At 33.5% G+C, this 26,588-nt stretch overlaps 1 protein-coding gene across 1 annotated transcript in view; it reads right to left on the minus strand.

The window, feature by feature from the left end:
• Positions 1 to 26,588, minus strand: part of LOC102804196 (integrin alpha-8-like) — a 133,863-nt gene that overhangs the window by 7,575 nt on the left and 99,700 nt on the right. Inside the window, exons 15-24 of the mRNA XM_085501767.1 lie at positions 24,247 to 24,292; positions 16,004 to 16,105; positions 15,020 to 15,075; positions 11,317 to 11,465; positions 5,977 to 6,111; positions 4,524 to 4,591; positions 3,952 to 4,096; positions 3,084 to 3,170; positions 2,256 to 2,335; positions 1,447 to 1,536 (exon numbers count right to left, since the gene is read on the minus strand). Of these exons, the coding sequence (XP_085357893.1) occupies positions 1,447 to 1,536; positions 2,256 to 2,335; positions 3,084 to 3,170; positions 3,952 to 4,096; positions 4,524 to 4,591; positions 5,977 to 6,111; positions 11,317 to 11,465; positions 15,020 to 15,075; positions 16,004 to 16,105; positions 24,247 to 24,292 (958 nt within the window). The remainder of the gene's footprint in view (positions 1 to 1,446; positions 1,537 to 2,255; positions 2,336 to 3,083; positions 3,171 to 3,951; positions 4,097 to 4,523; positions 4,592 to 5,976; positions 6,112 to 11,316; positions 11,466 to 15,019; positions 15,076 to 16,003; positions 16,106 to 24,246; positions 24,293 to 26,588) is intronic.

A 26,588-nucleotide genomic window follows, 5' to 3' on the forward strand; every position in this document is an offset into this window, starting at 1 on the left:
AGCTTATATAAATGTCACTGCAGTTCTTTCAAAAGGTCTATTAGGGATTTTGTCAACACTCAAAGAGATGAATACTGTAATGCAGAGGATATATAGTATAGAGTAACATGCTATAGTTAATGGGGGAGGCAATTAGTGAAGGAAGAAGGTATTGCAGATAATTGCTGTATAGCCACAGGCCATGCAAATCTTGATTGCACCATACATGATTATTTTCTAGTACAATCCTGCACTTATTTCAAACAACATAGTTGTGATGATATAAATTTGTAGGTATACCCTAGTTTTATAATTGGGCACAAGAAAAACTCTTTAACATAATACCCTGCCATTTACTATTAATTACTTCCCTGTGCATGTTGAAATATATAATAGTTCATTTTTATCCTACTCATAGACAAACAGAAATCTAGTATGAGTGGCATTACCAACATATTCATTATTTTCAGTATTATATTGCTTAGTACATGTATGCTGGGTGAAAAATAAATGAAATCCTATGAAACACCAAATTATGTTTGAGAGTGATGCTCAATCATTATGATGGATTATCAATATTAGTTTGCTCTGACATCTCCTAATTATATGTAGGATAATAATGTGACTGTTAGTTTTAGAAAAGCAGTTCAATATAACAAAACAAGCAGCCTGTCAGCTGAGATAGCCCCGCTGTTAGCAATGCACATTTCAATTAAGCACTAAAGATATCATTAGAAAATGAATAAATATATATAGTATCACTTTTTACCAAAAATATTCATCAAAATTATAGAATTGAAGATACCATCACGAAATGAACAAATCTGAGAGAGGTCCACATGTAGTACCTATATATGTAATGTCAAAGTAATCAGACTTGCGTTTTTTTTTTTTACAAGAAGTCTAAAATATCACTTTTACCAAAAATGACAAAAATATTCACCAAAAATAGAGAATTTGAGATTTTGACAAGAAATGAACAAATCTGAGAAAAAAACATCCAAGGTACTTGCATATCAAATTTAAAAACATTCTGACTTGCGGTTTCAAAGAAGAAGTTGGAATTGTAAAGTTGAGATGACGGACAATCAATAATATGAACAGCTCTGCTGTGTCAACAGCGGAGCAAAAAAAGGGGAAATCTATAAAACACTGCAATATATGAACAAGGCTTAAACAAGTCTATATGTATACCTTCAGTTGACCACTAAGTGTACAGTTAAATTTTGTTTTCTTCTAATTGTGTCCAAGATTTTTTATTTAAATAGTTTTTTGTCATTGTCCCTGTAGAACTGTTTTCTGCACAGATTTTCTAATTGTAATAATAAAAGTTAAAATTAAAATAGCAACAGATAAAAGTAAAACTAGCACCACTGATTTGCATAAGGCATGTAGTCAAAGCTAAAAGAAAATTATTTTTTTGTTACAAGAAATAACCTTGCCTCGATACCTGAATTTTCCACTTACCCTGTAAATGAGATACCAGCATTAATCTTTACTGGTATGATGACTATTATATTATTGTCACCTAAGGTTGAGCTCTCCTCTGCATTAGAACTGAAAGTAAAAAAAAAAAAGTTACAAAACAGAATACTACCAACTAAACCAAACCAAAACAGCTAATACAATTTATAAAAAAAAAGCCAAACAAAAATGAGTGCATTTATTAATTTCCTTGAATACATGTACCGGTAATCACCTTAGACTTGACTTAGTAGTAAAACTATAATCCTAATGGAAGTCAATATGTCGCTTGGTAATGCTATAGAGTAGACACATGAATACTAATAGCTATATCACTGAAAATATATGCACTGGATTCCTGAACAAGATACTCTAGAATTATAATTATTGACACTATTATAATTATATTATAATATAAGACTTGACATCAGCATGTGGCCTTGAATTTAATGTATTGACAAAAAATATAATTTTCAAATAAATTTGGCAGGAAACCACATATAGCATTTATCCTTTGGAGTAGAAATATATGATGAGAAAGTAATTATAGCTGGAGACAGTATGTCTGGAGAAAATCACATACACACGCTGTGTAATAGTGCATAGCACTCACAATATTATTGATACATTGCCTTGTAATAGGCAGGTAAATTTCTGGTAAATCTGACCTGGAGATGTGTCTGTTGTAAAAACACATCAGGATAGGAAATATACACAGGGGATCATTGATAACTAGAAGGGTATTAATTCTAAAACACTGCCTTGGAGAAAACGTTAAGAAATTAGATACTGGTAGAAGTAAAAAATGTTACCTGTTTGCACTCAAAGATATCTCCTCCGTACTATAGGTAATATTATATTGAATAGTTGATAATGTCAGATCAAACTTAACCTATACAAAATTATAAAAAAAAAGAGAAGAAATGTTGTTTGTAATATTCAAATATATAAGAAAACAATGGTTGCATAATTTGTTTACTGCGACAAACTTGAGCCTGCTGATACAAATTAGCTAGAAATATAATCAAATATAATCTTCACTACAAATACTGAGATGAGAAAACATAATTTCAAAGCTTACAAATTACCCTGTCTAGAAGGTGATTCAAATTTTACCGAGAAGTACATAATATACCACAAAAACAAGAATGAATTACACATTACCTACTAGTAATTATGAAACTAAATGGTACATATCTAATAACACTTCAAATTATTCTATAATTTGGATTTAAATACCTCTGTTTATAGAAGAAACATTACCAAGCAAAGTATAATCTGATATGACATTTGCATGTCACAGTTTTGTATAATTGATTGTCCTTGCATTGATTTGTTCAGTTCTAAAAAGCAGTACAACTCTTCTTAATGATTTTTTTGAATGGCATGTGCTAGCCAGGTTTACAGAATGAATTGTGAACACAATATGATACAATAAGTTTAAATACCAGTAACTGTTGTAATAGCTTAATATAACATTTACATATCCCGAGGACCATATTCTCAGTATACAATATATAATCTGTTAAAATTGATTGACAGTACAAATGTATGCAGTTATTCAATATGACATGACCATATTTTATGTTGTATCATACATACAAAGTAAATGTTTGTGTAGCTTGTACTATGTAATTTACCTTGTGTCCAGCACTAATGGGATTCCCACAGTCACATATGACTAATCCAATACCATTGTCAATATCCATACAACCCACTGTGTAGTCCTAAATAAGTCAATTGTACTTAATAAATAAATTAAGAATGCAAAAAAATATACATGAATGCTAAATCTTGAAAATTCACTAAAATTATTCACAGCTTGTTTGATAACTGTGAAAAATCAAGACTTATTTACGATAACACACATAGAATTTAGCTGTAGGGTTTATACAGAAAAGCTGAGATGTCGTGACATGATGGACAAATTGCATTAAGAAATACCCTGAATCTGAATGAATCAACATTGTATACAGATAATTGGATCAAAAGAAGATAGAGAGTCAGCAGTATCTCCTGAAGGACTTCTGCTAGACCTTATCTGATTTATTTAATCTGACGTGAAACACTATCCAATATGTCACAATAATAATGGAATTTTCTTGCCAGCTTCTTAAGCAAGCATTCATAAAATATAAAAAACTGTTGATCTTATTCAAATTTTAGTTATTTCAAATTATTCACAAGATTTTAAATTCACTGGTTTGTGATGGAATCAATTAAGGATATTTCCAATTTTAAATTAACACAATTAGCTATCAACAAAATGAAAATAAAACAGCAAATAATTAAACCCTAAACAGGACACTGTTTGTGGAAAGGTAATCAATTTATTTGTTAGTATTACAAGCAATGACAACATATAATTCTAATTATACACAGAATTAATTTATAAAAAGAGAAATATGCACTAGGTTTTATTCTAGCAAAATTTATGTTGCAGGGATATTCACTAAATTTTAAAGAAACAATACATTCTATGCTAACTTCAATTTAATAGTAACTTACAGAATCTCTCTTTTGCACTCTCACATAATGAAATCCTGGTGGTAACTGGATAGTGACTTGAGATTCAAATGCATCATCTCCATTATTTGTAACTGTTACTTCTAATATAACTAAGTCATGACTTCCAATATATATAGGAGATGACCTGTAAATATAATATTTAAACATTATAAGAACAAATTCACAAAGGCTTTAAATCAAATTTGTAGGTCATTACTGATACACCACTTGAAGACTTCATCTGGGCAGGACTGAGATAGGGACACATAATGAGGCATTCAAGTAAACACAAGAATCTCATTTGTCAGGGAAAATACATTTGTATATTGTTAAGTAGGAGAAAAAGCAGTTCCAATAACAGTATATGTCCCTAATAGTAATGCATTTTCAAAGATGACGTACATAACACATATGTACCACAACACACAAAAAGAAATGGGGAAAGAAAGTAATATCTCGGGATTGAATGCCAATTCCCTTCATCTTCATTTCATCTATAAATAGTGTTAATAATAAGACCTGTAGGTATGTTCTTTCAACAAGGTTATTGATGACGTCAATGGTGAACTCACATTTCTGCCTTGAGAGACAAATCTGGAACACAGATTTTGCTGTCCCCACAATCATTGAGAATATGAGCCTGAAAAGAATGGAAACATATCTATTTGAATACACTTGCTATATATATCATGTATCTAATTTTAGATTACACATAAAGATCATGTACGACACTGAATACATCTAGCTTCATAATAATTCAGATCACATATGCTGGAAAGCAAAACAACAAGAAACACCCAGAGCAAAATTACCATGGCAACTCATACACATTTCACTGAGTTGCTACAAAAATTTTGACAAAATAACTCTGGTATGCCAAGAGTGACTTGTAATGTTATTATATTCCAGTTATAATTAAATAAGGTTAAATGCGCCATATGTAAACTTTTCATTTCAATATTTACCCCAGTAGGCTAATTAAAAACAAAAAGTCATAAAAGCAGTAATGGACAGCAATAAAAAATCATCTGGTCATTAATATGTTATGTGGGCAAATGGCTGGAGAAGGAAATTAAAAGAAATGTAGATTGAATGAAACAGTAGCAGTGAATGTCACCACAAATACCATTTTTATGTCCTAGATATAGGCACACCAACAAAAGATTATCCTGTCATGTTGAGTTCTATGACAGCAAATTAATACTGATTATCATCTTCTATCTCCATGTCACATGTGTGCGAAAACACAAAATGACCTAAATAAATAACATTAAAGTATTCAATGCTGCTAAAAGGATTCAGTTTTATCTACCCTCGCTGGATTTTCACAAACATCTTTCATCTATATAATTTTTTAGATATCTTGTCCTCACACTTTATGGATGTCAAAGGTTAAGAAACCTTAATCTTTTGAAAGTGCTCCTGAAAGTATTAAGCTCATTAAGTAATTATATTTATTAATTGTCCCTTTGAACCTTGTGTTTTAAATGCTGCGTGAGCTATCTAGATTTATACAGTGAGTTGAGAATATGCTACTCTAATGAGTCAAATATATGAAAGGGAATTAAGTTTGTAAATGTTTAAAACATGCATAAATCAATGGATAAAAGTACTACAACTTCAGCTACTCAGTATTCTGCCTATACAAAGTAAACCACTAAGAAGTTTCCAATTTAGCATGGTCAGCTAAGATCATGCTTTTAAAATATGTCTGATTGTAAAAGAATACAGAAGTATAGAATTGAACAGTAATCCATAGTGTAATCAGAAAGCCCCATGAAACACTGTTTATTACTAATTTTTTTACTCAAGAATTATGTCAGTTTCAAATGATAGAATATGTGGTGTCTGCTGCTTGTGAAAATGTAATACATTCAATGATGAGAAGGAATTATTCATAATATGCACCAAAAGATCAATTATATACAAATTTAAAATATTCGAAATAAAAATAAAATTTTATGTATTTTTTCAAGTACATGTACATATATTAGTACATGATCTTTATTCTACAAAAACACTAACCTGTTTCCTAATGACTGATGTAAGCTGTTTGTTGACAACTGGGGGAAGTTCACTCATGGAAACAAGATCTTCATTTTCTACAAGTTTATAACTCACATCAACAGCAATAGCAGAGTACTTGTCTTTGATATCAGACTGTTGAAGGAAAGATAATACATTGTAAATGGCAATACACATACTGTGCATATACAACCTTACAACTATGATATAGGTAATGTTCACATCAATGATGGCTTAATAATATCAGTTACAATGTGGTTTGGTTTGAACTATATTGGAACTACACTAAATCAATAGTGTCTGTATTCAGAAACTTATTTGGGCAACAGTAAAGCAGTGAATTTACTTAGTGGTTGTATGTGGACTGTCTGGTTTGGGAAGTGCAAAAATAGACTATACTTCACAGATTGTACGATTGTATACATTATGAACAGAGATACTTGAAAGGAAATGCATGCTGATTATATTGTCAGCATGTCCAGACAGTCATTCATAGCAGCTGTGCTACTGTACCCACTGATTATCTTATGTTGACAAACTATTATAACATAATGGCAGTATGGCTGACAGACACTACTTAATACTGACAGTGTGGACAGCAGTCTATCCTTACAGTGCAGACTGTGCTCTACAGTCTAAAAAACCAAAGGCTATACTATACCAGTCTATTAAGAATGACATATGCTATTTGTCCTGATAGCATACACAGTGTACAAATTAACAAGCCACTATGACCCAGATTGTGACTGTATCTACAGTCAGAATAAGACCAAAGACACTCCAGCATTAAATACTAAAATAAGTTCTGATAGAGGCACTATACATGTACATATAGACAGTTTGCATAGCAGTGAGTGCTATCTACATAGTGTAGAAGCCATTATCACATCTCACTGTTGTTATGCATGCTGTGATTGGTTGAGACTCAGCCACCTGACATTGAAGAAAAATGGATATTACATGGTACATTGCCTACCAAGTGGATATTACATGGTATATTGCCTGCCAAGTGGATATTACATGGTACAGGTATATCACATGGATGATGTCACTGAAACTATAACTGCACAACAATACTGCGCATAACAAATTATTGTTTGCTATCACAAAGAAATGATTTGTATGCTTATACACAAAGAAATTATAAATCTGACAAAACTATAATGAATTTAGTGCTATAAATGTGGAATGTAATCAGCTTTTGAGAGAAAATCATTAATATTGCAACATATGGCCGTACCTAAATGCAAAATCATGTGTGATTACCCATAATGCACTGTGCTGTAATACCTCTATCAAAGCACAAATCAAATTGTATACTAGATATTCATGGCATGCTACAATTTTGTTTTACCAAATGATTGTCAAATAGATAAAATTAATGATGCATATATACATATTAATGAAACTTGGCCACCATTAAATCTTAACAGGTGTTTTTTTTTTCAGTCAGTACAGAAATGCAAGGCGGAGGGCAATGAAATAGAAGAGTACATTAAATTTGTATTCTGCTCTGATTGCTTCAATATAATAGCAGATATAACTTTAATTGAAGACAAACACCGGCATGTTCAATCAGCATTATCAAGGCCAACACAGTGTAACTATCGTTTGTGAGATAACAAGAACATGGCACAATTTACAAGCCCATAAAGATTGCACCTGCACAGGTTTCTCCAAGATTACTTGGCTGAACCTTATTGATTAAGTTTCAGCTCTCCCTCAATGCTTGGGTAAACAAGACACAGCATCCATATTAAATGAAAGTAGATATCAACCTCCTCAAACATGCTGAGTAGACTGTATTTCTGATGTCGTCTATTCTATATATATAACTGATTTAATGACCAAACAACAGCGTAAAAAATAATGCATTTTATTTATAAACCCACACGCTGGACAATTAAGTAAGCCGCCACCGTAATAAAAGTTTATATTGCCCAGTATTTATTATCCGTACACTGTTGGTTAACAATAGATTAATAAAAAACAGACTGAGCTTATTGGTGTGCGATGATGCAATTAACCACCTTGAAATTATAACACTCAATACGCTACTCCTTTTTCAAAAATTGGGATCTTTGATTGAAATCCCTATTTGCATTTATATTACTAGAAACTATTTTAACATTCGGCTGTCAAATGATCTGCAACACAAATAAAAATTTTAAACCTTAAAATTTGCTTTTCAAATTCAGTTGGAGATATTAAATGGAAAATTATGTAGATGTAGATTATCCTTTAAAATACTGGAAAGTCACTGTTCAAATATATATATTGTTTATTACTGTTAAAAAGCAAAAAATTGTCTGTATTTTATTCAAAGTAGGTAGCTTTGACCGCTACCAGATGATTTATACATCACTGAGTATATCTGACTGAGACTCATATTTAAGAAGATGTGACAGTGCTTATAATGGTTTATTATTGAATACTTGTGCTGCCCCACATTCACCACCAACATTATACAAGGTTGGTTTCATTATCATTGCACCAACTCTAATCAGAATGTCATGAATAGAAAACTTTGCACTGTCAACATATCAAACATAACCATTTTCTTTTGAATTCCCAACTAATGAAGGGTACAATTCCCACTGGATTTAGTTCATATCAACAAGAGGTTTAGGCAATATAAAGCCAATGAAACAAGTAAATGACTTCTGCTAAGTGCTTAGAATAATTTTATATCTTGACAAGTGATGAATGCAAAGAAATCCTTGTGGCTTAAAGTAAATATCAGGGAACTAGTTGTGGTTCTTACAATTAGGATACAAAGAAGAATGATAAGGCTTAATACATCCTTTTTTTTGTTCTTCTTCAAATCTGTTTTGTATTTCAGTCAAAAATACAAACTCAGTGAAGATTATTATTCTTAGTACCTCAAGTGTTAACACACATTAATACTTAAAGCGAGGGAGTCTTCACCTGCGCATGCGTCAGATGCGTGATATCGTTGACTGGGACTCAATTTCCGTGTGTGCGCAGGTGACGACCCTCTCGCTTTAATTTTGACAATAGCGAGAGAATGAAATTAATAAAGAGATATTTATTTTCAAATAATTAAAATTTTTGAAAATTTTTAACTTATTTGAGATTCACAGTTTTGGAAATCAATATAAGTTATGCATGGTAAGTTTGATACTAACAACATTTTATGAAGAGAATTTAGCATTAAAATTAAATTGTAGTGACTTTTCTTAGTACCAAAAAACTATTTCGAAAAGAAACAACATATCCTACAGCAATATCCATTACAAAATGTAAACATTTAAATACTTGTATGATGTGCACCTATCTCAAACAATAAGACTCATGGGAATTCAGATAGAAATTACCTGTTATCATAAGTTTGATATAAAAGCTTTTAAATCAATATCAAGATAAATCAAACGCATTTTAAATTGAATACGAATGCAGTTTCTGTGTATCTGTGAATTTTGCTGCATCAAGTAATCCCCAGGGAATGGACAGGATATGTTGCATTTCTAATCCCTGAGGAATACAAGTTCAAATAAGATATAGACATAAGTGATAAAGTCAACAATCGATAGGAATTTTAAAATTCAGACGCTTGCCTATCCAAGTAGGTCACAGAACACTGCATCTTGGGAATAGAGTGAGCCTATTAATTAATAAAAGACTTATACAATGCCAACTGAAAGCCAATGCATGTTACATAGAATCTGTTGATTTAACTCTTTGTAAAGCCAGACATCATGATCGTGTAACAACTAAAAGCAATTAAGTTAAGAAAAGTTGCATTGAGTAAGTGCTGAATAGCTGTTTTTATTTCATGCACATGACTACATTTAAGTGTTAACTTTAATTATATATTTTAGAAATTCAGGTCAGTGTAGTATTGATTTTTTGATTCACCTTCCATAAGATTTATTAGGAGTTGCTGTATAGAAAGGTTTGTTCATCAGGGATACAAGTTAAGTTGCATGCAACGACTGGGCAATTTGAGCTATCTGTAGTTACAATTAATGAACTACTAAGAGCACTATATTTTTGTATTTTATGTATCTAGTTTATTAACAGTGATCAACAATTTGAGTTTATTGAACTTCTTTGTACTACTGCTTCTTTTTAATGGACCTTCCTAATTTACCCTATGCTGTTTTTATGTCCCAACCTCACCTTTAGGACATTATTTCTGAGAAAATTTGTAGAATTATGTTGGTGAAAAGACAGACTGACTGTAAGTTTCAATCAGATAAAATTACTTTTAGCTTGGTGGATCAAGGAGTGGAATTAACAACATTAAAGTACAGTATTTTTAGCATCGCAATTTCCTGAGATAGGATTCTTCAAAATAATTTATCCTTCTCTGCACAAAATGTTTCCTTTGTAAGATTGCAGCCATTAAACCTTTCAACTTGAGTAGTTTCCCCTCAAAGTACAATGTACAAGCATGTAGCTTCATCTGCAGGCAGTGTGCATAATAAAGTGGCTATAGAAAAAGCTATAACAGTCACATCCTCACTAATTGCACTATATGACAGGATATAATGGTCATGTCAGTTCACTGCACCTGGTCATCTGGCCATGGTAAGAGTAATTTGTATGGGCCATTCTAGCAATGTTTTTAACAGCTGTGCATTGGTCTAGCAGTTTGTACTTTCATTGGCATGGTCTTTCTTGTTTGAGGGCAGTAAGCATTGCAATTGTTTTTTATTTAAAATATTTATAAAAGTTTTATACACTTGACAGCTGAAACAACTCGAACCAATCACAATGCCCAAGTGGATACCACCTTTATAAAGTTCTGTAAGGTCAGTGTGGCCTTAGTATTTAACAGCTGAGTACCAAACTGTAGTGGAAATACTACTTGTAATATTTTAAATATACATTTGTGAATAATTAGTTTTGCTGGATCAATGTTCTGCATAAATCAGCCTTTATTGAAGGAAAGACAAGATCTTTTCCAGCCAATGAAAACAGCTTGTGTTGATTTCATTTGAATGTAGCACAAAGGTCTTTTGGAGTAAATGTTTTATAAATGTTCATAAATAACATTCATGCCGTTTTAAATGTATTATTTTATAAAATTCTACAATTTATTGGTTATAAATTCTGTTGTACTGGGCCAAACATAAACATGGCAAGTTTCAATATTTAACTATAGACCTCTAGATATCCAGCACATTAATATGGAGAGCATGTACGAGATAATTCTTTAATGTTGGGAAAACAGGAAACTTTTATTCATATGATCAGTCGTAATAAAATTTGAATTGGGTAAGACAGGTATGAAATTCCCAGATGATGATATGACAGGAAGTATGAGATCATCTCTTGTCTGTCTAAAGGGAAAACATTGGCAGATGTATTTACCTTTAGAAACACAAAGTTTCCTTTACATAGTTCCCTTTTTTTCTTGTGTATGGTTAATGTGATCATTTCATCTTGTGCACCTGTCTCTCGGAAGTAAGCTCTCTTAGGGTGAAACTTCAAGGTATCCAAGGATATTATAAATTCAACTTCTGAATAAGAAAAAAAGGTATACATATGATATACATTGTATAGATAGCTTATCACATTTCAATTCTGTGTCAACTGACCAATTTTAACAATTTACATGAACACGAGAATACAGCCAGCTACTGAGTTCTCACTGCTATTGGTGAGAATGCAATCAAGTGATGAGAATGTAACCAGCTACTGGGTTCTCATTGCTCTTGGTGAGAATGCAATATAGTGATGAGAATGCAGCCAGCTACTGGGTTCTCATTGCTGTTGGTAAGAATGCAATCCAGTGATGAGAATGCAGCCAGCTACTGGGTTCTCATTGCTGTTGGTAAGAATGCAATATAGTGATGAGAATGCAGCCAGCTGCTTGGTTCTCATTGCTGTTGGTGAGAATGCAATCAAGTGATGAGAATGCAGCCAGCTACTGGGTTCTCATTGCTGTTGGTAAGAATGCAATATAGTGATGAGAATGCAGCCAGCTACTGGTTTCTCATTGCTGTTGGTGAGAATGCAATCCAGTGATGAGAATGCAGCCAGCTACTGGGTTCTCATTGCTGTTGGTAAGAATGCAATATAGTGATGAGAATGCAGCCAGCTACTGGGTTCTCATTGCTGTTGGTAAGAATGCAATATAGTGATGAGAATGCAGCCAGCTACTGGGTTCTCATTGCTGTTGGTGAGAATGCAATATAGTGATGAGAATGCAGCCAGCTACTGGGTTCTCATTGCTGTTGGTGAGAATGCAATCCAGTGATGAGAATGCAGCCTGCTACTGAATTCTCACTGATGTTGGTGAGAATGCAATCAAGTGATGAGAATGCTGACAGCTACTGGATTCTCATTGCTGTTGATGAGAATGCAATCAAGTGATGAGAATGCAGACAGCTACTGAATTCTCATTGTTGTTGATAAGAATGCAATCAAGTAATGAGAATGCAGCCAGCTACTGAATTCTCGCTGCTGGTGATGAGAATGCAATCAAGTGATGAGAATGCAGCCAGCTACTGAATTCGCATTGCTGTTGGTGAGAATGCAATCAAGTGATAAGAATGCAGCTTGCTACAGTATTCACATTGCTTTTGGTGAGAATGCAATCAAGTGATGAGAATGCAGCCTGCTACTGAATTCGCACTGCTGTTGGTGATAATGCAATCAAAGTGATAAGAATGCAGCCTGCAACTGAATTATCACTGCTGTTGATGTGAATGCAATCAAGTGATAAAAATGCAGCGAGCTACTGAATTTTTACTGCTGTTGGTGAGAATGCAATCCAGTGATGAGAATTCAGCCTGCTACTGTATTCTAATTGCTGTTGATGAGAATGCAATCAAGTGACAAGAATGCAGCCTGCTACAGAATTTGCACTGCTGTTGGTGAGAATGCAATCAAGTGATAAAAATGCAGCCAGCTACTGAATTCTCACTGATGTTGATGAGAATGCAATCATGTGATGAGAATGCAGCCTGCTACTGAATCCTCATTGCTTTTGATGAGAATGCAGACAGCTACTGAATTCTCATTGCTGTTGATGAGAATGCAATCAAGTGATGAGAATGCAGCCAGCTACTGAATTCTCATTGCTGTTGATGAGAATGCAATCAAGTGATAAAAATGCAGCCAGCTACTGAATTCTCACTGCTGTTGGTGAGAATGCAATCTAGTGATGAGAATGCAGGCAGCTACTGAATTCTCATTGCTGTTGATGAGAATGCAATCAAGTGATGAGAATTCAGCCTGCTACTGAATTCTCACTGCTGTTGGTGAGAATGCAATCAAGTGATAAGAATGCAGCCTGCTACTGAATTCTCACTGCTGTTGGTGAGAATGCAACCAAGTGATGAAAATGCAGCCTATCCAGTGATGAGAATGCAGCCTGCTACTGAATTCTCACTGCTGTTGGTGAGAATGCAATCCAGTGATGAGAATGCAGCCTATCCAGTGATAAGATTCCAGCCTGCTACTGAATTCTCACTACTGTTGGTGAGAATGCAATCAAGTGATAAGAATGCAGCCTGCTACTGAATTCTCACTGCTGTTGGTGAGAATGCAACCAAGTGATAAGAATGCAGCCTGCTACTGAATTCTCACTGCTGTTGGTGAGAATGCAATCCAGTGATGAGAATGCAGCCTATCCAGTGATGAGAATGCAGCCTGCTACTGAATCCTCACTGCTGTTGGTGAGAATGCAATCAAGTGATAATGCAGCCAGCTATTGAATTCTCACTGCTGTTAATGAGAATGCAATCAAGTGATGAGAATGCAGCCTGCTACTGGATCCTCACTGCTGTTGGTGAGAATGCAGTCAAGTGATAAGAATGCAGCTAGCTGCAGAATTTTCACTGTTGTTGGTGAGAATGCAATCAAGTGATAATGCAGCCAGCTACTGAATTCTCACTGCTGTTAATGAGAATGCAATCAAGTGATAAGAATGCAGCCTGCTACAGAATTTTCACTGCTGTTGGTGAGAATGCAATGAAGTGATGAGAATGCAGCTTATCCAGTGATGAGAATGCAGCCTGCTACTGAATCCTCACTGCTGTTGGTGAGAATGCAATCAAGTGATAATGCAGCCAGCTATTGAATTCTCACTGCTGTTAATGAGAATGCAATCAAGTGATGAGAATGCAGCCTGCTACTGAATCCTCACTGCTGTTGGTGAGAATGCAGTCAAGTGATAAGAATGCAGCTAGCTGCAGAATTTTCACTGTTGTTGGTGAGAATGCAATCAAGTGATAATGCAGCCAGCTACTGAATTCTCACTGCTGTTAATGAGAATGCAATCAAGTGATGAGAATGCAACCTGCTACTGAATCCTCACTGCTGTTGGCGAGAATGCAACCAAGTGATAAGAATGCAGTTTGCTACTGAATGCAATCACATGTTGAGAATGCAGTACTCATCTGTAGTACAAATCTATTCTTACTATTAAATACAATATATCTGGTGAAAATGCAGGAGGTAGTATGGGGACACTTAAAAAGAAATACAAATAATGTCAAATTTTACCCAATGAGAAATTAAAACAATTTAAATAAATTTGATTGTTCATCTATATCCCTATGCTGTAATTGTTGCTTATATGTCTAAGTAATATGGATGAAATGATGAACACAAGATGAGAATCTAATCCATAATAGATATCTACATTCATCATTCAATGCCCTTGGGTAATTTCACCACTTCGCATCAACATCTTACTAACAGGAAGTCTAAAACTAAGAAAACCTGGCTACCATATTCAAAACAGCGTGATAAATATTTAAAGATTTGCAAGGACTGTATAAAGGATGTCGGAAAAGCCTCAAGCACTGATGTTGAAAACACTTAAAAGCTTCAGGTCTAACATGTATCTACTCGGTAAAATGTATTCCTGAACGGCGTTATGGTTGACGAATAAACATCATTCACGATGATGTAAAAATAGAATTTGGGGTCACACTGTGGGATATCTCAGCTAAAGTCTTGCGAGAGAGATAGAGAGAGATAAAGGTTTATCAACAAGTTATCAACACCCTCTTCAGCTGTGCTTTACATTATTTCAGGTTAAAATCAATTTCTAGTGACTTACCTATACTAGATGGAACATGCCTACCGGTGTAACTGAAGCAGGTCGTTAGAGTAAAACTGTAAGTTATGAGGGGGAAAAAACATTTCAGTAAGAAAAAGTTATTGTACATTAGATAAACAAAATATTTTACACAGCAGTTTTAGTTTTGTTTAATGAACAGTTATCTTTTGACAGAAACGAATGAACTCAATTATAAATATTCACAATAAACATATTGATCTGTAATAGAGGCCAATGATAATTAAAACATGCACATAGCAATCATAATCTTTTTGTGGAACCTTCAACCCCCATCTCTATAAATGAAAATTTGTAAATGTGAAAAATATATGGGAACAGTATTTTATTTGAACTTCAATAACATTTGATAGAGATGAAAAATGATTCAATATGACACATGTGGTAATTATGACATGTTAATTTTAACTAGCTACACATTTTGAAAAAAGGACACTATGAATGCTGCGACTTGCCAACATATTGAAATACATGCATTTATTTAATATACATCATGTGCAATAATTGTGTATGCCTATGTTTTAATTATCCATGGCTTCTAAGATTTTTTTTATCAAAATATTCAAACAAAAAAAATTACTGATATTCAATATGGGGAAAATGATGGGGGAAATGATAGGCATGATTTCCAAATTAACAGATTCTCAGTTTGAATTCATAATTGTACAACCTACAACCAAGGACAGAATGGCGTGGCTGTTTCTAGTACATGCTGACTGTGAGAAACAAGTCATGCATCGTTTTCAGTTAAGGTCTATGCAAAAACTGATTGCACATATTTCATAGAACTATACACATTTTTAACATTGACAACACAAATATCTCACAATGTAAAGGAAATAAAGTATGGTAACATCAATTTGTATTCAAGACAGGTTGTATTTTTCAATTACTGTCTGAGTAGTTATGATTGCAATTGGTGTTATTGCGAGTAATTAAAGAGTCCAGTGATGCTATACTACTTACCATGCTACAGGAATACCATGATCTGCACACTTCTTATCCTCTAAATCAATGAAATCTGTACTGAATCGAATATTCACATCCAAATTCACCACAGGTTTGGATCTATAAGATGTGAAAGGTACATATAATCAGTTATTGCGATCTGAGTAATTCCCCAAGACGTGATGACAATCTTGCAGTAAGTGTCTGGGAATTTACTTTGAGCCTGATGTAATGAAACTTTATTCCCCACTGGGTGTTAGGTATATGCACTTAGAAAACAAAGAAATTAAAATTGAAATTACATTGAAGGCAGCATTAATCTTAATCAGCATTTACGGGAAGTAAACATCACACCTATATTTTTTCGTTCAACCTATTATTTATTCTTTGTAGGAAATCATTCATAGGTGACTTTCATGACCACACATTCTGGAAGTTTTGTTGAAATGAAAGAAACACAAACATGGGTCATTTTAATGTGTCTTTTTGTTTCTAACAAAAACATTTTACTCATTAGTAGCTGAACAAATTATTTAAGTCCAGGAAATTGCACTGCAATATTTAACCATGGCACAGTCACCAGTAGTTATCAAATTTAAGATATATAGTTTTGTTTATAGTAATATATTTGGAACATAAACATGATCTTTTAACATTAATATGGTTGACATTCAGTCATCTTGTATTTGATTATCAAACGAGAACTTATCCATATTGAGAGATATTGCTCTGAAACAGCACCAATTGGCTATTTTAAATACATCTGTATATCTATGACAGGATGTATAATGAATATATAAAATATAAAACATAATCAGTCAAAGCATGTCAGAGTTATGGCTCTAGAACCGCATTGAATAAAACAAAAAGGCCATCAGTCGGCCATTTTTAATCAGAAAAACAAAATAATATGCATCAAAATTTCATAATGTTCAATGTATGTACCAAGTTTGAACAAAATCCATCTGTAAACACCCAAGATCCAGTTCTGGAATGCCAGAAATGCTTGATTTTGGTACAAAACAAATTGATGTGCACATATATAATGATAATATATATATATATATATGTATGACGTATGTGTGAAGTTTAAATGTATTCGGTCCAGGTATGCCTAAGATATCGGTCTGGACACATGCATGGACACATACCAATAAAAGTACCAGGATGTATGACCTTTAGATGTCATGAAAATGATCTATTTAGCTGGAATATGCATTACTTTATGGGATCACCACTTGTGACTATCTAGTTCAGTTGCAGTTAATGGGCTTCCATTATACTTATTAAATGGTGAAAACGAAATTAAGATTCATTACGATAAGTAACCATGGAAACAACAAAAAACATTTAAGGTGTTATTTTGATAAAATTTAGATGTGTATGTTTATTCTGCATAATTCACCATAAAAAAGTGAGTGGAATAATCAGGCACATCTCCAACAATTGTTGAACCATAAAAATCTCTGCAGTTATTGTGTGTATTCACACACACTTTCATTACACTGTCTAATAGAGGGAATAATGTCTTATAGGAGTGTTGATACATTTTTACATATGCAGCATATCCTTGTGTTTAATTTAACACACAACATTCTTATCAAATTGTAAATATTTTGTTTCTTTCTTCTTATCATCATTTTCTTCTTTATATTTTTTAGAATGACCGGTATCTTCCAAAAACATATTAATTTGAGCTGACGAGATATTATTATTATATTATTACAAAATACATGCATTTAAGTTTTATTTAACAAATCAATAGTAATTAAGATGTCTACAGATTGTTTTTTTTGGTAATCAATCCGTCTGGAGAACTCAGTACCTCCTGTTGCATTATGGGAGAGAAAAGAGGTTGCACATGCTAATACATACATGTATGTGTGTAAGGTCAAATTATCTATTATTCGTCAGTATTGAGAAATATATTTGCAGTCCATATTTTTTTACTGATCACTGTACATGTCAATTTATCGGCATGCTTTCTGCATGTGAAAAGTATACTGTATTGTTTACAACTCATATATATAACAGCTTTTTTAATTTAAATGTTAATGACTGCATTTATTACAACACATCATAAAATTCTAGCAAAAGCTTTTCAAGTCCATGCAAAATTGCAATTTTATAAATGTCAAGTCTATATATAGAAATGAAAAATAAATTGCATCATGGATGTCTATTACACTTTGATCAATCAGGCAGAAGTTTACGGAATATCTTTTTTCATTGACACTTGACACAGATTATGGTAGACTGAATGTGAAGCAGTGACACTTTTAGACAAGAATACCTTGTGAAGGTATGTTACCAAAATAGTTTTGATTTTTATAAACCCGAAAAAGGTAATAAACCTAAAATCACCATTTGAAAACTTGTGTTTAATAAATTCATATTTATATTATAAGTATACTATCAACTTGGGTTGCATCACACAATATTTCATTCAGTATGAATTCTGCTTTTAACCATGGCCCTGCCCAGTAATATAGGTATATTGGAATGGATTCTGCCTTTAACCACGGCCCTGCCCAGTAATATAGGTATATTGGAATGAATACTGCCTTTAACCATGGGTCTGCCCAGTAATACAGGTATATTGGAATAAATTCTGCTTTTAACCACAGCCCTGCCCAGTAATATAGGTATATTGGAATGAATACTGCCTTTAACCATGGCCCTGCCCAGTAATACAGGTATATTGGAATGAATTCTGCCTTTAACCATGGCCCTGCCCAGTAATACAGGTATATTGGAATGAATTCTGCCTTTAACCATGGCCCTCACCAGTAATACAGGTATATTGGAATGAATTCTGCCTTTAACCATGGCCCTCACCAGTAATACAGGTATATTGGAATGAATTCTGCCTTTAACCATGGCCCTCCCCAGTAATACAGGTATATTGGAATGAATTCTGCCTTTAACCATGGCCCTGCCCAGTAATACAGGTATATTGGAATGAATTCTGCCTTTAACCATGGCCCTCCCCAGTAATATAGGTATAATGGAATGAATTCTAACTTTAACCATGGCCCTGCCCAGTAATACAGGTATATTGGAATGAATTCTGCCTTTAACCATGGCCCTCACCAGTAATACAGGTATATTGGAATGAATTCTGCCTTTAACCATGGCCCTCACCAGTAATACAGGTATATTGGAATGAATTCTGCCTTTAACCATGGCCCTCCCCAGTAATACAGGTATATTGGAATGAATTCTGCCTTTAACCATGGCCCTGCCCAGTAATACAGGTATATTGGAATGAATTCTGCCTTTAACCATGGCCCTCCCCAGTAATATAGGTATAATGGAATGAATTCTAACTTTAACCATGGCCCTGCCCAGTAATACAGGTATATTGGAATGAATTCTGCCTTTAACCATGGCCCTGCCCAGTAATACAGGTACATTGGAATGAATTCTGCCTTTAACCATGGCCCTGCTCGATACAGGTAATATTGGAATGGATTCTGCCTAGAACAATGGCCCAGCCAATACAGGTATATTGGAATGGATTCTGCCTTTAACCATGGCCCTGCCCGATACAGGTAATATTGGAATGGATTCTGCCTAGAACAATGGCCCTGCCAATATTGGTATATTGGAATGGCCCTGCCCAGTAATACAGGTATATTGGAATGGATTCTGCCTAGAACAATGGCCCTGCCAATACTGGTATATTGGAATGGATTCTGCCTTTAACCATGGCTCTGCCTAATACAGGTATATTGGAATAAATACTGCCTTTAACCATGACGCTGTCCAATACAGGTATATTGAAATGAATACTGCCTTTAACAATGGCCCTGCCAATACAGGTATATTGGAATGAATACTGCCTTTAACCAAGACCTTGCCCGATACAGGTATATTAGAATGGATTCTGCTTTTAACCATGGCCTTGCCCAATAATACAGGTATATAGGAATGGATTCTGCTTTTAACCATGGCCTTGCCCAATACAGGTATATTAGAATGGATTCTGCTTTTAACCATGGCCTTGCCCAATAATACAGGTATATTGGAATGGATTCTGCTTTTAACCATGGCCTTGCCCAATAATACAGGTATATTGGAATGGATTCTGCTTTTAACCATGGCCTTGCCCAATAATACAGGTATATTGGAATGGATTCTGCTTTTAACCATGGCCTTGCCCAATAATACAGGTATATTGGAATGGATTCTGCCTAGAACAATGGCCCTGCCAATACAGGTATATTGGAATGAATACTGCCTTTAACCAAGACCTTGCCCGATACAGGTATATTAGAATGGATTCTGCTTTTAACCATGGCCTTGCCCAATAATACAGGTATATTGGAATGGATTCTGCTTTTAACCATGGCCTTGCCCAATAATACAGGTATATTGGAATGGATTCTGCTTTTAACCATGGCCTTGCCCAATAATACAGGTATATTGGAATGGATTCTGCCTTTAACCATGGCCTTGCCCAATAATACAGATATATTGGAATGGATTCTGCCTTTAACCATGGCCCTGCCCAGTAATACAGGTATATTGGAATGAATACTGCCTTTAACCAAGACCCTGCCCGATACAGGTATATTGGAATGGATTCTGCTTTTAACCATGGCCTTGCCCAATAATACAGGTATATTGGAATGAATACTGCCTTTAACCATGGCCCTGCCCAGTAATATAGATATATTGGAATGGATTCTGCCTTTAACCATGGCCCTGTCCAATACAGGTATATTGGAATGGATTCTGCTTTTAACCATGGCCTTGCCCAATACAGGTAATATTGGAATGGATTCTGCCATCTGAGAATTTACATGTATATATATCAGTCCACTTTAATGTTCCATGGATTATCTTTTCAGAATAAAAAAAGTAGTTTTTATCCATTTTAGGGATAAAATGGCATAAGACTATATATAATAAAAGATTCAGATTACCAACCACATACTACTTAAGAAATGTGCTTGCAATCAACAATGCTTTAAGTCAGCTTAATAGCCAATGACTTGTGCAATTTATATGACATCAATAGCACATGATGCATCAAAGGTAAATAATTAGCTTCTTGAAGAATTGAAATTGATGGCACATCACAACCTTAGATGCAATCAGAAAGTAAATGCAAGTGTGTGTTTGGCAAGGGATGAAGTAAATTTGCATAATATGGGATACACTACAGAGTTCCTGAGAAGTGAAAAGCATGTATGATCGGAAGACGTGTGTAAATTTACTGTGATACCCTCAAGCTATTGTATTGTTTTCAAGATTTTGTGCCAGCATACATAACATAAGAAATAAATTGTGGGAATTAAGATCAGTATTTTATATTCCAACCCTGCTTGGGTTTCCTGCCCACATAAGACAGATTGTGATTCCTACATCGTTCACGGTGTGACATAAATAAAATAAATGTTACTTGTACATACTCATGTATGTAGCTGTCAATATGAATTTCTACATGGTTTATATAACTAAAGCGTTCCAAAGTCGTAAATACAACCTTATTTTAATCTTTCAGCTTCCTGGCTAATTCAACGATTGATGGGAGAAATCACACCAACAAAACACAAAGAGTTGTACTGAATATTAAGTACGCAATATGTTGTTTTTCGATTACTTGTACATTCACAACGGCACAGTTAACTTCCTGAGTTGCTTTACTCAAGGTAACCCCTGAATTAAGACATGATTGAGTGAAGGAGTTCAGGTCATCTCCTTTTGACATACAAAATATAGTTTCTTTTCGGCACACTGATATTGGTGATATTAAACCAAATTTGGACATTTCTTGTTGACATGAGGGAGCGGGGATAAAAACTCTATTTATTAAGGGATTGAAAATTTGGAATGAAGCTAATAGCTGATAGGTGATGAGAACTACATGTATGAAACAAGATTATTATATTACAAAGTTTTTATATATTGTGACAAGCCTACTTTTACAGTGATGACTACACCTGTAAGTTTTCACAGTATCTTATCCTAATAACTGCAAGGATATGTGAATCAACTCTTATCATGCATTACTGATTCAAGAACAGGTTCTACATGTATATCAGTACATACTGTATTTGCTCTATTAGAAGAGGTGTGTCTTATAATGATCAAAACAATTCATATTTTAATCAAGCATACAATGAATGGCATTTTGAAGTTTGTTTCTAATGCAACATAAATACCATAAAGATACAAATACATGTATTTGCACTGTTAGATGTATGCACTTACCCTGTACTTACATAAATGATGTGTCCACATAGTTTGATACACTAAATAGGCCAAATAATCTTTTTGGTTTTAGTACAGTACCAGGTCAATTTTTGTGTAAACGAAATACAATATTCACTTAATACACTCTTTTCCAAATGACTAACAATAACCAATAGATCCTAACCATCCGCAGACATACAGAAAGATGACAGACGGCATACACTGAATTATTTTATTAATTAAACAAGGCACTGTTTGAATACAGTAGCAGTAGCAATATCATTTAAGACTTAGTCCAACTAACATTTGTTACATTATTCAGTAGCCAGAGAGATTGACTAACTTATTTAAAGGAAATTAAATTTTCGTTCTGCAATTAGTAAAAGGATAATGGTATAAAAAGACACGTTTAGCTATCATTAGCAGTTATAATGAGAGATTGTTTCATTTTACTGCATGTTAACTATGTTTTTGGAGTCCAATTTTGATATGCAATAGTTTACATAGGAAATTAATCTGTGTACATTTGCATATTACTTGCCATGTCTAATTTGATCCAAGTAGTGTGTTCAAAGCAAGACATCTAGAGCAATATATTTTAAAACCACAGGACTTGTTTGAGAGAGCATGAAATTAGACCTTGATGACTTGAATGCAATATTATCAGTTATTATTTCATGGACTTAAATTTTAAACAGTTCCCTAGATTTGGCAAGGGGAAAGATGCATCTGTTATTTCGTAGTGGTTGAACATGTCCGCTAGTTTTAACTGAATCTTACATTTATTTGACAACAGCAATGTACGTGAAATGACTATAATATCATAAAACGGAAGTCAACTCAAATGAACATGTTGCATTCAGAGAGATTGCACTGAGCAAGTAAATATTTATTGTTACACTGTAGGACATTAGTATTTAATGCACGTATGATGACTAGATGCGTTGCATAATCTAATACTTTCAACTATAAAATACTTGCCATTAAATATTATTGTGATTTTTTTCATATTAACTAGTTCACATTATGAGGACCTGAAGTGCAAATGCATAATTGTTTTATTAAGAATAGTTTAAAGTTCATCATAAAATGAAATTACATACAAACATTACTTTTTTTTAATATCATGATGATTACACTTTGAATGCTAAAAATAAATCCTGGTTAAGAGAATGTTAATTTAAAAGTAGTTATTAATTTGATGGAATTAAAATGTCACGTTATATACATTGGTCATATTAGAATTTATTTTCATGTAACTTAGTGAATAAGTGTTACCAGCTTATTAAAAGTTTAAAATGACCACCATTTCCAGTAAATAGATTTTCTTAATATACTACACAAGTAACATCTGTATTTAATACCGGTACACACAAACCTGCCAAAATAAACCACTTTTCTAGACTCTACTCTATAAATTACATGGCACCTCTATAATCTGAGAATCTTTAAAAATGAACATTTTTCTCAATACCTTTGGTGTTCAACTTTAATAACAGACAAGTGTCATTGTAGTTTAAGATATATCAAGAATTATTGCTATTGGATATACACTGTAATTTGAAACATAACTTTATATATGAAAGCACTCTAAAACATAATTTGTTATATACTGTACTGAATATATGAAAGTTGTAATAAAAGTCAGTGTTAGTTCATCATGGAAGACTGCACAAACATCTAAAAATCAACCATGCTTGTAGTTGGTCCTCTGAGTAATCTGATACAACTCATACTGCATATAATCAGCATATTTATAGTCTATTTGTTTCTAAGTAAAATGTGTATTTAGTAAGTTTTAGGTTCAATACACATAATAGACATTTCTGTGTTATTGGAATGTTCTGAGCAAGCAAATTATTATCAAACTAGAAATAACAACATATCCCATATTTCATAATCATCCAAGAGAATTTACAAGTCTAAAAACAGAAAAACACATGACAAACAATCATGTAATCCAACAGTATACATTCAGTTGGCATTTTGATGTGTTTCAAAGAATAATTTACCTGTTGAATGAATGGTAAGTGCCAATAAATGAAAGATTAACTCACCTCAACAAGATAACCTGATCTGATTCATAAGCACCAACAAGAAGATCTGAAAAAGAAATAGTATTATAGTTAAATGCAATGCATCATGATATATCCTAACGTATAATAAACACACTTAGATCACAAGAAAAGAAAACAGAACAGTCGTTAAAGTTTAATTTTGTGTTACATTGGTTTTAAATGTCTTGGACATGACCACTGTGGTATTTGAACTGAAAGATGTAGTAAATATTTTGAGGCTATGACTGGAAAATTGCAGAGATACTACATTCTAATATTACGCGTGATCTTGGTGTTCCAACAGGTCAAAATATATATACATGTATAAAATACATCATTTTTGTCGGTATATTATAAGCTGTTGAGTGAATGTTAGCATAAATAGATCGGTTGAAGTGTATATACTGGTAAAAACAAACCAAACCTAAAATGTCTGGCTTACATGCGCTTCTAAACGATTTTCAAAAACAATTTGGGTGAGCTGCAGGGAAAATAAAGATAATTTTACTGTATTTTCATCACCAATTGCAACATGGCCAATGAGGAAACGCATTGTTTAATTGGTAGGTTTTATAAATAACAAGCCATGCATGGCACAGTCCCAGTTAGTTATCAAGTTATATACATGTAGTTTTGTTTATAGTAATATAGTATAAGTTTATATTGAGAAATATTGCGCTGAAACATCATTAATTAAAACAAAGTGACCACCGGTTTGATCCAAACTGCGTCTGAATGGGGACTAATAATATGTGCATCAAATCTATACATGTATTTTGTGATAGAAGCAAGAGCTAGTCATGCAGCATGTAACCAAGCTGAAACAATGACTATGCTATGCACATCCTCCTCCTCTGCTTTACTTTGCATTTTCTTGATTCAAGATGTAACAATTGTAATTTGCCAATGTAATTGCTTTGATGACAAATTCTAACAAATTAATTAGATTCAGTACCCAGAGCATTAGACGTAATTGATTTTATCATCAAGGTAATAACCTCATCTAATTTCTATGTTAAAAGATCCCTACACAGGGCTTCCTCAGCGCCCACACAGCTACAAGATCACGAGCTGAGCTTCCTTGGTGCACACACACCTACATGCAGTATTTTATCTGACAGCCTTTTTGTTTTTGGAGTTTACAGTTGTAGTGGTGTAGTAGAAACTGTATTTTGAAGAGAGCAAAAAGTTTTATTCAGTTTTACATGCATGATTTTAGTGCCATTGTTAATCAATTTGTCTATACTCAGTGACTAAAAGGATAAGTTTCACTTTTGAGTCATCTTGTGCTTTATTCCCACACTTTTGTCAGTTTGAAATGACATCTACTGAACACTTTTACATCTCAATCATGTCAACACTAACAGAACATTTTCCATGCACTGTAAGATGCCATGTTACGCATGAGATTGAGAAAAAGACAAACAAAGATCATAACAGTAGTTTCAAAATATCTTGTGGAATTCAACAAATGCGGAAGTATTTTGGGGGTATTTCCACATTTAATAATGTGTTATACATTTTTGATGGTTGTCAATTTTGATGAAGTAAGGGTATCTCAATGCCATATTCTTCTCTGAAAAATCAACATTTTGACAATTCAATTTTAAAATTAAATCATTTTATTTTGTGGCAGACGGTTGACTCGTGGAATCAAGACACAAATTCATTTTCTAAAAATTTTTCATATTATATTTGCTTATCAAGAAATTATTCAAAAATCTTCAAGCAGTACTGAACATGAAAAGACATGTATACAGACAGTGTAGTACATTGGGGCATCCACACAGTGAGCAGAATAATGGTGACATCTTGTCTGGGAGTGAATATGGAGATCGAAGCTCTGAAACTAAGACGTTTATAGAAGATGATACTGTTCAATAATAAATCACCTCCCTCGAGGCTTCCAAGAAAATGAAGATAATCAGAACGGATAAGATGCGGATGGTATACGTCAAAAGAAAAAGCAAATATTTATCATCAACTATTAACTCCACCAGGGGTAATGTATTCTCTCTGTGATATCAATGCAGCCGGCAGCAATGTACGTCCCAATATAAAATCAAACTTGTGTGACTGAATAAACATAAAATGCAAAAAAATATTTTATTCTATTTTTATATATGTTTTTGTGCAACCCAAAAAATTTAGAGCCAATATATATAACAAGGTATTCTGATGTCATCTTCAATGTTTTACACTCCCATAAGACGACTTTACACAGATTTTCAATATTTAGCTAAATCTGTTTAATGTGCACAGAGTATTTAGTTTCAGATTCCCTTGGTAACTTCATGTGTACTTAGATAAAATGGATTTCTGCTGTGTAATTAATTATGTAT

Source organism: Saccoglossus kowalevskii, chromosome 7 (assembly GCF_978046115.1).
Source record: "Saccoglossus kowalevskii chromosome 7, keSacKowa6.1, whole genome shotgun sequence".
NCBI lineage: Eukaryota > Metazoa > Hemichordata > Enteropneusta > Harrimaniidae > Saccoglossus > Saccoglossus kowalevskii.